Here is a 14,837-nt window from a genome sequence, read left to right on the forward strand (position 1 = left end):
TATGTGCCCCCACCATGTGATAGACTTAAAATTATAAAGAGGTTTTCAAGGTGAATAAAATATCACCCCAATGGAAAGAATTACAGACTTTTGTGTGATAGACTTAAAGGTAGTAAAGAGGATTTACAGATGAATAAAATAATGTATCTGTCTTGTAGAAGGAATTAGCTAAAATAGGAATGGTTATGAGCTGTGGCGGTTAGCAGAGGCATTTGACTGTTATGTATGGATCACCATACTAGGTGTACTAGGAGTTGGGGATGCAGCTGTGAACATATTCTGTTCTCATGGAACATATGTGTATGTGTATGTATATGTGTATGTGTGTGTTTGTGTGTGTGTGTGTGAGAGAGAGAGAGAGAGCAAAAGAGAAGATTTTGAGAGAGAGGAGAGAAGTGAGGATGAGTATGCTCAACTAGGGGATATTACTTAGGGTTGGTGATCATGGGCTATCTTCTCAGAGAGATGACATTTGAGCTGAGACCTGACAGATAAGAAAGAGCCAACCGTTCTGAGATTTGGGGACAGATCATTCCAAAAAAGAATGAATAGCATGCACAAAGATCTTAAGGTAGAGAAGGAGCTTGGTATACTTAAGGAACAGAGAGATGTAAACATCAAGAAAGTTAATTATTAAGAGAGCATAGTATTCAAGGAAGAGAATGAATCGTATGGGGTGCAATTGGAAAGAGGCAAGTCCAGATTACGAAGATACTTTTAGACAATCATAAGAAGTTTGTATTTTATTCTGAGTGTAGTAAGGAAGTCTTTAGAGGGCTTTAAGTGGGGGAGTGACAGAATGTCTCTGACATTTTGAAGTGATGACTTTAGCTGCTCTGTGGAAAATGAATAGGAGGGAGACAATAGTGGTGGCCAGGCCAGTTAGTAGGATATTACAATATGATAGACAAGAGATGATGGAAACTTGTATCATGTAGTAGTAGTGGAGATAGAATTGGAGAGATTGATGATGTATGGGAGTGGGTGTGGTTAGAGAAAGACAAATCAAAATGTCTCCTAGGGTTTTGGCTTGAGCAACTGGGAAAGTATTGCTGCCGTTTCCTGAAATAAGGATGACTAGAGGAGCAACTGGAGTTTGGAAGTGGTGGAGATTAAGTTGTCTGGTAGAAATTGAATGAGGAATGTGGAACTTAGAGTAAAGGTAACGACTGCAAATACAAATTTTGAAGTATTCTTTAGATACATGATATTTAAGCCTGGGGATTGGCTTCAACCAACTGGTAGATAACAAACACAGTGTGTAAGACCAGGCTTGAACTTTGCAAAATTTAGACTTCACGCATAGGAGGAGGAGCAGAGGAGATGAATGGAGTGGGAGGAAAGACAAGAGATTGTAGTGTCACAAAAGCTAAGAGGAGAAATTGATGTTTGCCGGGAACAGCAAGCAATTAGGTATTATAAGAGATAGTACGTGGCATGAGATAATAAAAGATAATAAAAGTACCTATAAGAGGTAGGAAGTGGCATGAGCTAATAAAAGAACTAGGCAGAATATTCGTGTGAGCCGTATCAAAGACCTTAGAATTTCATATTCTGTGGGCATTGGGGAGCTGTTGCTGGGTTTTATATAGCAAGGTATTATATAATTCTCTTTTGGTATGTCTGTTTGTTGGTATGTGGATTTGAGGGGTAGGACTGGAGGTAGGTAGACTAGGAAACTATTGTGATATGTTTTACAGGCTAACTGGAGTTCCGTTCACGTGTAGAAACTTAAAATCCTGAGGTGGTCCAATCATAGTTCACTGCAGCCTCAAACTCCTGGGTTCAAGCAGTCTTCCCTCTTCAGCTTCCTCAGTAGCTAGGAGTACAGATGTGCACCAGCATGCCCAGTTAATTTTTAAATATGTTTCTTTAGAGGTGCGTTCTCACCATGTTGCCTAGGTTAGTCTTAATCCCCTCACCTCGGCCTCCCAAAGTGCTGGGATTACAGGTGTGAGCCGCCAGGCCTGCCCAATTGAGTTATCTTTGAATTTCCTTTGTTGTCTGTTTTATTATGTATGCATAGTGATATTTAAAAATGTTTACATGGATTTTATTGCTTTATTGAATAGTAAAAGTACAGATATTAATTATCGGATACTGTTGTTTTACAGAGTTTTAAAAGCCTTAGAGGCAATTTCAGCAGTTTAGCACCCATTGACCTACACCCAAACTGTTTAACAAACTGTTAGCTATATACAACTTAGGACACTTCAGTTAAAAACCCTGAATGTAGGAGCTTAATTTCACTTCTTTAGCTGTCTGTTTCTTAAGTACCTTTTTTTCATGACTTCCCTTCTCTATTAAGTAGGATAATTTAGTTAACTTATGCTCTTAGATAATCACTAATTTTAGCTCCTTTAGAAACCTCCTTTGCATTTTCTTGTGAATGGAACATTTATAATAAGAACTTTACTTTGATAAACTATAGTATTATCTTTATGGATTTCATTTAGTCTCATATTACTACTTTATCTTTTTTAACCTCTGATGTTAGAGTGCCTTGGTTGAATTTGTGTATAGTAAAAAATAACCATCAGAGTTTATATCCAGGAATTTTCCACCAAATCAGAATATATAGAAATTTAACAAATTGTTTAAATGCAAAAATCTTAATTTAAAAAATAAAGTCATGAAACGAAAATTAAAATAAATGAAATCGTAAGATATTTGATAAAATAGGTGGTTATTCACTTTTTTTTTAACCTTTAGATTTTGCCCTTATTTCAAGAAGCGGAAGACAAAAACAGACTTCTACGAACTGTGGCTGGTGGAGGTTTAGAAACAATTAGTAATTTGAAAGCTAAGTGGGATAAATTTGAGTTAATGATGGAAAGTCACCAACTTATGATTAAAGACCAGGTTAGAACTTTTAGTTATTTATTAAAATGGGAACTGTTTTCTCACTTAAGATTTCTTGCTTATCTTTTATTCCTTTATAACCCAGGTTTATAATAATTTAATGTGGCTGTTGAAATTGACCTCCCTGACTACTTTTAAAGTAAAATGCTTTATATAAATGATGATTGTTTCACATGGTTTTTCTTTACTTCCTATCATACCAAGAAGAAACCAATGTCTTTGAAATGTAGCATTATTTGTAGTCTTATGGATGAATTTATTGCTTACCTACTATGTATGACTTAAGTTTATTTCTGAAACTCATGTTTTCTTTAATCACTAAATTTATTAGGATATCAGTTTAACTACTCTAATGGAGACCCCAAAAATTGTAGCTTATGTTTCTCTCTCACATTAGACTATAAGCTGCTATGGTGCCTCTGCTCTGTATCTTTGTCCGAGTCCCAGGTTTTGTCAATCATATTTGTCTATTATCTCCAGCGTATTGTCCAGGATGGGTTATTACCACATTCTTTTTTTTTTTTTTTTTTTTTTTTTTGAGACAGAGTCTCGCTCTGTCGACCACATTCAGTTGATACCTAGTAGGGTCGGGAGAGAGGGAAAGAGAAAAGGGCACCATCTGTCTTTTAAGGACACAACCTGCAAGTTGCACATATCTACTGCACTCATTTTATTGACCAGAAGTTAGCCTTAGGGCCCAGTCTTTAGCTGCATGGGAGACTGGGCAGTGCCTTCCTTAATTCAGCCTTCCTTAATACTTGGGTAGAACAATCAGCAGTCATCAAACAAACATTTTAAAATTATCTCACCTTTGTCGTTAGTTGTACTAGGTGTAGTTAATCACATGAATGATTTTTAAATGATGTTATTTGAATGTTATCTCTTGTTATTATAAATTTATGGTCTAATTTATATCTTTGAATTATTTTATTGAACTTGGAATTAATAATTAAAATACCATCCTTTGAAAAGTTGACATTGGTCATTGATACTTTTTCACTTTTAAATAGAAAATAGTGTGAACCCAAAATGAGATTTTACTCTGCATTGAATTATTTAAACTTTATTGGTTTATAGATTGAAGTGATGAAAGGAAATGTGAAATCACGTCTTCAGATCTATTATCAAGAACTGGAAAAATTTAAAGCTCGTTGGGACCAACTAAAGCCTGGTGATGATGTTATTGAAACTGGCCAACATAATACTCTTCATAAAAGTGCAAAGTTAATAAAAGAGAAAAAAATTGAGTTTGACGAGCTTGAAGTCACAAGAAAAAAGCTGGTGTATGTTTTTTCTTTAAAATTGGTACTGCTCATTTTGAAAAAACAATTTATATATCAAGCTAGTAATTTTCTTATGTCTGTTATCTTGATACCTTTCCTCATAAACTTCATCACTTTTTAAAATACAAGTAATAAGCATTCATGAACTGTTGTCTTAGGAATCATGGTTGTGTTACATAAGGATATTAAGAGAAAGCAAATTTCAAGAAAAGCCTAGAAGATAAATTTACCTAGAAGCTATATCAGGGGGTTGGAATTGTCACTTTCTTTGAACTTACCCTATTTAAAAATGAAATATATACAATTTTCAGAAAAATTACTTTTAATGCCTCTGAGAGAAAAATAAATCTAGCATAATAATAATAAAAGACTTCGAAGAAAAAAAGAGTTGTTGGCTTATAATAATATAAAGTATTAAATTTGAGCACTGCTTTAGGTTCTATTTAAGCAGATGCTTTCATAAGTGAGTAGAGTGAGTCAGTTTTATTACCATAATTACTAAATGGCATTATACTGACTAGATGAAGGATCTCTTATATCTAGAAGCTTGCCCTTTCAACTGAGAAGAGTATTCTTTTCCCAAATTAATCTGTAGATTTACACAATCTTGAATATTTCATATATAAAATATGTATTATGTACATATAAATCTCTCTATATTACCAACTCAATTTTGACTTCTTTGGATAAAATGTATATTAATGAATTTATAGAATTCATATATGAGTAGGTAAAGTAAAATTCTCATATTAGATAGGTAGTTTCCTCATGTTCTTTATTGTAGTTTCTTATTGTATGTCTATTAAACATACACGTGTATATATACACACATGCAAGGATTGGAGTTAAATAACTTAATGGTACTTAACAGTATCAATATTTATGTTTTTAAAATTTAATATTCCAATATTTGTTTCTATAGTGATGATTGCCATCATTTTAGACTAGAAGAGCCTAATTTCTCCCTGGCAAGTAGCATCTCTAAAGATATTGAGAGCTGTGCACAAATTTGGGCCTTCTATGAAGAGTTTCAACAAGGATTTCAGGAAATGGCCAATGAAGACTGGATCACTTTTCGGTTTGATTAAAAACAATATTTAGACTAATAATTTGGTTGTTTTATTTTTGGATGTAAACTTTGCAATGTGTTTTTGGTATTTTATAGGACTAAGACATACTTGTTTGAGGAATTTTTGATGAACTGGCATGACAGGTTAAGGAAAGTTGAAGAACATTCAGTGATGACAGTGAAATTACAATCAGAGGTTGACAGATATAAAGTAAGATTGTTTTACTTATTTTGCTAGTTAAAAACAATGTTTGGAGCTTTTGTCTTTTTCTTATGTAGTGACTGAACTATATAATTTTACTTTATATGTTTTTCAATTAAATTATTCCATTTCATGAAGAAAATAGGAAATACAGAGTAAATCACAGAAATTATTGATATTTCGGGCGGGTGCGGTGGCTGACGCCTGTAATCCCAGCATTTTGGGAGGCCGAGGAGGGCGGATCCTGAGGTCAGGAGATCGAGACCATCCTGTGAATGGTGAAACCCCGTCTCCACTAAAAATACAAACAATTAGCCGGGTGTGGTGGTGGGCACCTGTAGTCCCAGCTACTTGGGAGGCTGAGGAAGGAGAATGGCATGAACCTGGGAGGCGGAGCTTGCAGTGAGCCGAGATGGCGCCACTGCACTCCAGCCTGGGCGACAGAGCAAGACTCCGTCTCAAAAAGAAAAAAAAAAAAAAGAAATTATTGATATTTCTACTATCAATGAGAAAGAAGTTATAAGAAATTTATGGCCGGGGGGGTTGGCTCAAGCCTGTAATCCCAGCACTTTGGGAGGCCAAGACGGGCGGATCACGAGGTCAGGAGATCGAGACCATCCTGGCTAACGTGGTGAAACCCCGTCTCTACTAAAAAAATACAAAAAACTAGCCGGGCGAGGTGGCGGGCGCTTGTAGTCCCAGCTACTTGGGAGGCTGAGGCAGGAGAATGGCGTAAACCTGGGAGGCAGAGCTTGCAGTGAGCTGAGATCCGGCCACTGCACTCCAGCCTGGGCGACAGAGCGAGACTCCATCTCAAAAAAAAAAAAAAAAAAAAAAAAAGAAATTTATGTTAAAGTTAAAAAACAGAGTGTTTATACATTCCAGTCCATCATGGGTCCTATCCTATAATAATAAAAATAGAGATAGTCTATGTCATGTTTTAAAATGTGTTAAACTACAAAGGGTAATTTGTGTGTATCCATAGCAACATTTAATCAAAAGCTTTATACAATTCTGTTTAAGAATATGATTTTAAGATTATTAAACAAGAAAATGGAGTAATTAAATTTTTGGTAACTAATAAGCATAAAAGTAAATACTAATTTGCATTTTGCTAATACATGTATAGGTGTATACGTATGAATTTTTCTTTTTTCTTTTTTAACAGATCGTAATTCCTATCTTGAAATATGTGAGAGGGGAGCATCTTTCTCCAGATCACTGGCTTGACCTTTTTCGTCTCCTTGGACTTCCTAGGGGGACTAGTCTAGAGAAACTACTGTTTGGTGATTTGCTCAGAGTAGCTGATACAATTGTAGCCAAAGCTGCGGACCTTAAAGTATGACTCACTTTTATAAATATCCCATAAGTCAGGCCTTTTTTAATATACAATATTGCTTCATATTTTGTTTAAATACAAAAAACTAGTTCTTTAAGGGAATCAGCTTTAATCAAAAAGTAAACAAACACAAATCATTTTACATAAAAGAAGTAAAAAAATTATGTGATATGTTACACATAGAAGCTAGAGGATACACAAATCCAGAGAGCTAAACCAAGAATCAGTTTGCTAATCAGGTTTAGAAAAGGTCTTAAGTAAAAGTAAAAAGTTGCCACAATTCTATTACAAGTGACAGACTTTTAGTGTTTCGTTCTGGCCATTAAAAAATGTAAGGACTCTTGATGTCAAATTGTTTTATTTCCTATCCAAAAAATAAACCTTTGTGTTTGTTAATAACCCTGGAATGTTTTTAAATCATCTTGAGAAGTTATGAAGCATGACTCTTGCAGAAGATAACTCTAGTTGAATGTTAATCATTTTAGATGTATCAGAATCTGCAATAAGATTACAGTATAATTCCTGAATTTCTTTTGTTCCAAATATGGGCCTTTTAGTCTGTAAGACTTTAAATAAGCCAAACTAGTTTTGTCTTTTGTGATGGATGCTTTAACTTTTTGCTTTTCTTTTAGAGAAGTAAAAAGCATAAGGCAGAACTTTGTATATATTTTGACCATGTGAACCAGAATACTTAGTATCTTACATGATTTGATAAAATAGCCAGTAATTTTCTTGGGTTGCATGTAAAATAGAGTCACTTAACTTTTTTTTTTTTTTTTTTTTTTTGCCTTATGATGAAAAGCCAGATAAAATATATTTTTCATAAAATACTTCTCTGTTATTTACTTATGTGATAATTAATGTTGAACTAATAAACATGGATATTTTGTGTTAAATAGGATTTAAATAGTCGGGCACAAGGTGAAGTTACAATCAGAGAAGCTTTGCGTGAACTTGATCTTTGGGGAGTTGGAGCAGTGTTTACGTTAATTGATTATGAAGACAGCCAAAGTCGAACTATGAAGCTGATTAAAGACTGGAAAGATATAGTAAATCAGGTTGGAGATAATAGATGCCTTCTTCAATCCTTGAAGGATTCTCCTTATTATAAAGGATTTGAAGATAAAGTATCAATTTGGGAAAGAAAACTTGCAGAGTTAGATGAATACCTGCAGAATTTAAATCATATTCAGAGAAAGTGGGTGTATTTGGAACCCATTTTCGGTCGTGGAGCATTGCCCAAAGAACAGACACGCTTCAACAGAGTTGATGAAGATTTTAGGTCAGTACAATGATGTAAAACATAAACATATATGGTAGTTTTTTAAAAAAAATTCATATTGTGAAGTGCTTAATAAAGGCAAACTACTTTTACATTATTGGTATCCTCTGTGTATTCAAACTCTTTCTCTAGAGGATCCTTTTGAGAAGCTTTCTCTAGTGGATCTTCTCATTCAAGCATTTACTTCTTGAACCATTATGGTGTGGTCTCTGTTATTACTACTCCACTTAATAATATATACTTCCTAAAATCACCAATTACTTTCCTGTTTTAAATTCAAAGGGCATTTTTCATTTTTTATTTCACTTTATCTCTCATTAGGATTTAATAGAGTTGAGCATTTCTTCTTTCTTAGAAAGTCTCTTCCATTGGCTTTTGTGATATTGTCCTCTTTTGGTTTTCTGACTGTCTCTCTAGTTCTACACATGGTTCCTAGTCCTTAGCTGTCTCCAAACCTTTAGATGTAATCATTCTCCAGTCTTCAGCCTTTGATTTTGTTCTCACTGTATTCTCAGGTAATCTTAACCACTGCCAGCATCAGTTCTCTTTTATGTGCTTAGGTCTCCTCAACTTACATGTACAGCCCATATTTCTCCTCTGAGCCCTAAATCTAGCAAACATGCTCAAACAGTAGGCTAAAACTGAATTCATGAGCTTAATTTACCAGTTCCTTTCCAACAGATCTTTTTTCTTTTTGATTCCTATTTCAATAAATGGTCCAACCTAATTGTTGAAAGCAGAGACATGATGTATGACTTTGATATCTCCCTCTTTCTCCACTTTTACATACATTAAGTTGCCAAATTTTGTTGATTCTAACCTACTTAGTGTATCTTGAACCAAACACCAGTACAGAAGTTTATCTGTACTTCTATTCTATTCTAATATTCTGTATCTCTCACTTGGATTATACACATTAACCTTCTGACTTGCTCTTATATAGGTTTTTCACACAACAGCCAGAGTAATTGTTTAAAGATGCAGGTTCAGCACTTTCTTTTATTCCTGTAAATAAAACTTTAAAATAGTTTCCCATCGTGCTAGGGATAAAGCATGATCTGCTCCTTGTTCATTTCTGTATACTTTTCTTGTGCTGCTCTCCATTTTGCTTTAGTGACTCTGGCTTTTAGTTTCTCGGACATACCTATCTTTTTCCCAGAATCTTTGCCAGAAACTTCTTCTACTCGCTCACTTTTTCTTTTTATTCTTCATCCACATGTCAATTTAAATTACTTCCTTAAAGAAGTCCTAGGTTATGGGTTGCCCTGTTAGCCATTTTAGTGGCTAAAATACCTAAAAAGTATTTTAACTTTTTACTTTATTTATTTATTTAACTTTTTACTTTATTTTCTTTCTTTATTTATTTTAACACTACTTTTCCTTTTTAACATTTATCACAATTTTATTTAAATATTTCTAGAAATTATTTGATGTCTTTTGCTGTCACTGGAAGCTCTCTATTAGGGCTTAAAATTAGCTTAGCAAATGAAATATATAAGATAATTTATAATATGGGAAGTTAAAAATAGTATTGTGATATTAATTTTTAACATTCCTAGAGGTATAATACTGTTATAATAGTATTACCTTTAGGTTGTTTTAAGCAGGTAAAAAAAAAGTCTTAATGTCCTTTTTTACCCCCCAAATTGTTAAAATAGATGTGAAGATACTTTTTTTTTTCTTTTGTAGATCAATAATGACTGATATCAAGAAAGACAATAGAGTCACAACATTAACTACTCATGCTGGAATCAGAAATTCTCTACTAACAATACTTGATCAGCTTCAAAGATGTCAGAAATCATTAAATGAATTTTTGGAGGCATGTTTTTTAAGAAAAAATATCATAAATTGTAAAGTACTTGATATCTTAATTATTTGAAAAAAAAAGCTATTTTTTGTTTCTATTTTTATTAGGAAAAACGCTCAGCATTCCCAAGATTTTATTTTATTGGTGATGATGACTTATTAGAAATATTGGGCCAGTCTACTAACCCATCAGTGATTCAGTCTCACCTTAAGAAACTTTTTGCTGGTAGGAGTCAACATTTATTTAACAGATATTTATTGAGTTTCAACTGTCTGTCAGGCCTAATGTTATGCTCTTAAGTAGACTACTGAATACAGTAGTCAGTTCATAGATCCAAATACAGTTCCTATACCCAAAGAACGTACAGTTTAATAGGGGAGACAAGGTTGTAAGTTGACAAATATAATACAGTGTGACAATTCCGGTGAATGACGTAAGTATGTGGTGCTATAGCTCCATCTGTGAGGGCATTTAGCTCAGTTTTAGGGCATCATGAATAAGTGACATCTAGGGTGATACCTGAAGAATGTATAGGCCTTAGTTAGAAAAAGGTAGGCAGGCAGTGGGAATAGGCTGTTCTAAGGCCTGGAGTGAAGGAGAATATGCCCCTTCCTTATTGAGTTTAAGATCTCCTGAATGACATCCAGGTGGAGATAATCCATAGGCAGTTATTGTCAGTGAAGAGACCTAGGTGAGAATGTAGGCATCATCCATATAGAAATAATAGTTAAGCTATGGGAACAGGTGAGATTACATGGGGGAAAAGTATAATGTCAAATGCTTTGATGTTGTAGAGTCACTTTAATGGGATACTTATTAGTGGCAAATGGAATAGGCTTATTACCAAAATAATGACTATTATTTTCTTAAAATACTTAATTTGCTTGGAAAGAGCAAGCAAATACATGTTTCTATAGAGCAAACAGCTCTATAGAAAAGAGCTGTATTTTTCAAATTAAATTTATGAAGTAAAATAATTTTCATCATTTTAACTAATAATCAAGGATCAGCAAAATATAACCCATGGGCCAAATCTGGCTCACTACTTGTTGTTTTTTAAATAAAGTTTTGTTGAAACATAATCCTGCACAGTAGTTTATGTATTGTTGTCTATAGCTGCTTTCATGCTATGAATGCGGTGTTGAGTAGTTGACACTGACCATGTGGTTCATTAGACTTAAAATATTTACTCTCTGGTCCTGTACAGAACTATTTATCAATTCCTGTGTATCTGAAGCTTTAGGATGCTTATATTTGTAAATATGATTTGGGCAATGGGAGGTAGTGTAAAACAAACACTTGGAATCAGAAGCCTTTCATTCAACCAATCTCTCTACTGTTTATTAATTGGTTATCAAATTACCTCTCTGAAATTTAGTTTTCTTCTTTATATTACAAATAATAATACAGTTTTTTAATGAAGATCAAAATTACATAGTATGTTCAAGTTTTTTATATACTATAAAGTGATATGCAAATTTGGGGGAGGGGGAAGTCTTATTTGCCGTCAACACATTTACCTGTTCATGGGCATTTGGATTATTTCCAGTTTTTGGCTATTATGAATAACGCTGTTGTAAACAATCATATAAGTCTTTTTGTAGACATACATTTTTATTTGTATCGGATAAACACCTAGTTTTGGAACTGCTACATCATATAGTAAGTATATGTTTAACTTTTTCAGAAACTGCCAAATCATTTTCCAGAGAGGTTGTAACATTTTTCACTCCCCCAAGAATGTGAGTTAGGACAGTTCTTACTGATTGGTACGTACTAGTTGAGTAGGTTGCCTAAATTTTTTTTTTTCTGGAAAATGGTAGGAATGAATAAGCAAACATATATAGAAATATCTAAATAAGGCCGGGCGCGGTGGCTCAAGCCTGTAATCCCAGCACTTTGGGAGGCTGAGACGGGCGGATCACGAGGTCAGGAGATCGAGACCATCCTGGCTAACACGGTGAAACCCCGTCTCTACTAAAAAATACACAAAACTAGCCGGGCGAGGTGGCGGGTGCCTGTAGTCCCAGCTACTCTGGAGGCTGAGGCAGGAGAATGGCGTAAACCTGGGAGGCAGAGCTTGCAGTGAGCTGAGATCCGCCCACTGTACTCCAGCCTGGGCGACAGAGCGAGACTCCGTCTCAAAAAAAAAAAAAAAAAAAAAAAAGAAATATCTAAATAAACATTCACAAATTTGACAGGGAATCATGCCATGTATAGTTAGATATTGATAAGAAATATTTCAGATGAGTGATAAGAATATTGATCCAGAAAGTGATTTTTTTTTCCCTCAATAGTACATTTAAATACTAGGAGCACTATATATTATGTGGTATACATTATAATTCAATTATATATGTTTTAGGGTATATATTAACACTATTTGACACACATATATTGTATCTAATAATTGTGTCTTTAATCTTTTTGCATTTCAATTGTTGCTTTTATATTTCAGGTATTAACAGTGTTTGCTTTGACGAGGAATCAAAACATATAATTGCAATGAAATCTTTAGAGGGAGAAGTTGTACCTTTTAAAAATAAAGTTCTTCTATCAAATAATGTAGAGGTAAGCAATTCTTTTTCAAATATGAAAACAAAAAGAATTAACTATATATGAACTTTGTTTCTAAAATAATTTAGTCAATTTAGAGGGTAAAGTTGGTTAATTTAGGTATTTTAGGGAACTCAGCTGATATCTTAAAAAATGATTTATTTTGTTAGTTTCAGAGTGTTTTGATATTAAAAAGAATATAGATTTTTTAGTCTTTGGAAGGCAGCATGTAATTTTGAAAAGAACCTTGGCCTTGGAGTAAAAAACCTTAGATGTTAATCTTAGCTCCATAACTGAATAGCTATGTGACTTAGAGTGTTGATTTTCTTTTTTTTTTTTTTTTGAGATGGAGTCTCGCTCTGTCACCCAGGCTGGAGTGCAGTGGCCGGATCTCAGCTCACTGCAAGCTCCGCCTCCCGGGTTCACGCCATTCTCCTGCCTCAGCCTCCCGGGTAGCTGGGACTACAGGCGCTGCCACCTCGCCCGGCTAGTTTTTTGTATTTTTAGTAGAGACGGGGTTTCACTGTGTTAGCCAGGATGGTCTCGATCTCCTGACCTCGTGATCCGCCCGTCTCGGCCTCCCAAAGTGCTGGGATTACAGGCTTGAGCCACCGCGCCCGGCCAGAGTGTTGATTTTCTAATCAGTAAAATGGTAATCTCAATACAGTTGGAGTATTTCTTATCCAAAGTATTTGGGACCAGAAGTATTTCAGATTTCAGATTTTGTTGGATTTTGGAATATTTGCATTATGTCAGTTCAGCATCCCTAATGTGAAAATCCAAAATGCTGCAATAAGCGTTTCCTTTGAGCATCATGTCAAACTCAAAAAGTTTTAGATTTTGGAAGATTTTGAATTTTGGATTTTTGGATTAGGGATATTCAACCTGTAACTGTTGCAAAGACTTTCAATTAAAAATTAAATGAGATAATTGGCTTTCAGTACACTATTTAGTGCTTGGAACATGGTACTCAAAAAATTTTAGATGTCTTTACTCTTTAAAATATGAATTTGTATAAGATAATTTGGGTGTACAAGTAAGCAAACAACTATCGATTAACTGGTTCTGCAGGACTGGAAGTAAACTGATCAAAGACCTATTATAGGCATATAGCTAAAACTAACTAGCAATAGATTGCATCACATGGAATTGTAATTTTTCAGTGTCAAATTGTCTTCCAACTGGAAGCCAGGGCCCATGCCTTGTCATGTGCATGTCCATACAGCCTAGCAAAATGTTCATTCCTGGTTAGGCTTCAACATTTTATTGGATATTGATTACATAAATCAGTTGATTGAAAACCTGGGAGATTTGCTAATCATATTTGGTTAAGAGTTTTGTTGTTTTTCCTCTCGTAGTTTTGTTGGATGTATACAGAGAGACAGAGCTTAAATTTTAGCAACTGGGCTAGAGCAGGTATGCCAGCAAAGGAAAAATTGAAACTCTAGAAGCTTTATATTGTTAGGAGAGAAGGTGTCTCTGTTGCCATGCACTGAGAAGCGGATTCTCACTCTTTAGCTTCAGTGAATTTTGATGCTATTTTCAGTACTGGAAAATGCTCTACAGATTGAAAAAAAAAAAAAAAAACTGGAACTCAGAGTAATTTAAGTACGCAATGATGAAAGGCTAAGATTGCAGCTTTTGCCTTTTTATTACAAATGACATATTTTTAAGGTTAAGAAGTGATTCATATTCATTGTTGTTTCTATCAATGATCATTGTCAGTTTAACTTTTTATTATTTTATATATAATCAAGTGAATGGAAAAATACATTGTTTTCACTTTGCAACAAAATTAGTTTTGTTGGATGAAGCAGTCTCAGCCCCCAAATAATACATTTAATCCTGATGAAGCAATCCCTTCCTGTGGTTACAACTTTATGAATATAAGATCACCAGGATAGCATGAGCCGGGGCACTTAGCCAGCCATTTTGACTCTGATTTATTGACCAAACTATCTGGTTTGATTCGTCATAATGATGAAACGAATGGGTCAATTTTTAAATGCTCATATTATATTGGCTTGTGTAGATATAGTCATGGTAGTTGTAGCCACAAATTTATAAGTTTTCACACTCATCATTATCCTAAGAGGTGAAAAAAATTGTTTTCTCCAAATTATTTAAACTGTTCATTAAGAAAATAAAGAATTATATTCCTATAACACATTTTAGGAGTGTAATGATCAATAGGAAAGTATAATACCCTGTCCTGAAATAAAAACATGGAGTTAGTCAGTAGATTCTATATTTATTTTATGTCTTGTTAGTATTATTTTCCGATTTCTTTTTCAGACATGGTTGAATGATTTGGCCTTGGAAATGAAGAAAACTTTGGAACAGTTGTTGAAGGAATGTGTTACTACTGGGCGAAGTTCTCAAGGTGCAGTTGACCCATCTCTGTTCCCTTCACAGGTAAGGGGGCTTATGTGTA

The 14,837-nt window shown here is 34.3% G+C and overlaps 1 protein-coding gene across 1 annotated transcript in view; it reads left to right on the forward strand.

Annotated features, from left to right (window-relative positions):
* DYNC2H1 (dynein cytoplasmic 2 heavy chain 1) overlaps positions 1-14,837 on the forward strand; it is a 385,005-nt gene that overhangs the window by 34,347 nt on the left and 335,821 nt on the right. Inside the window, exons 21-30 of the mRNA XM_030918805.1 lie at positions 2,713-2,862; positions 3,940-4,145; positions 5,068-5,223; positions 5,311-5,425; positions 6,585-6,755; positions 7,655-8,037; positions 9,727-9,859; positions 9,955-10,072; positions 12,306-12,418; positions 14,699-14,818. Of these exons, the coding sequence (XP_030774665.1) occupies positions 2,713-2,862; positions 3,940-4,145; positions 5,068-5,223; positions 5,311-5,425; positions 6,585-6,755; positions 7,655-8,037; positions 9,727-9,859; positions 9,955-10,072; positions 12,306-12,418; positions 14,699-14,818 (1,665 nt within the window). The remainder of the gene's footprint in view (positions 1-2,712; positions 2,863-3,939; positions 4,146-5,067; positions 5,224-5,310; positions 5,426-6,584; positions 6,756-7,654; positions 8,038-9,726; positions 9,860-9,954; positions 10,073-12,305; positions 12,419-14,698; positions 14,819-14,837) is intronic.

This window comes from Rhinopithecus roxellana, chromosome 15 (genome assembly GCF_007565055.1).
Source record: "Rhinopithecus roxellana isolate Shanxi Qingling chromosome 15, ASM756505v1, whole genome shotgun sequence".
Classification (NCBI taxonomy): domain Eukaryota; kingdom Metazoa; phylum Chordata; class Mammalia; order Primates; family Cercopithecidae; genus Rhinopithecus; species Rhinopithecus roxellana.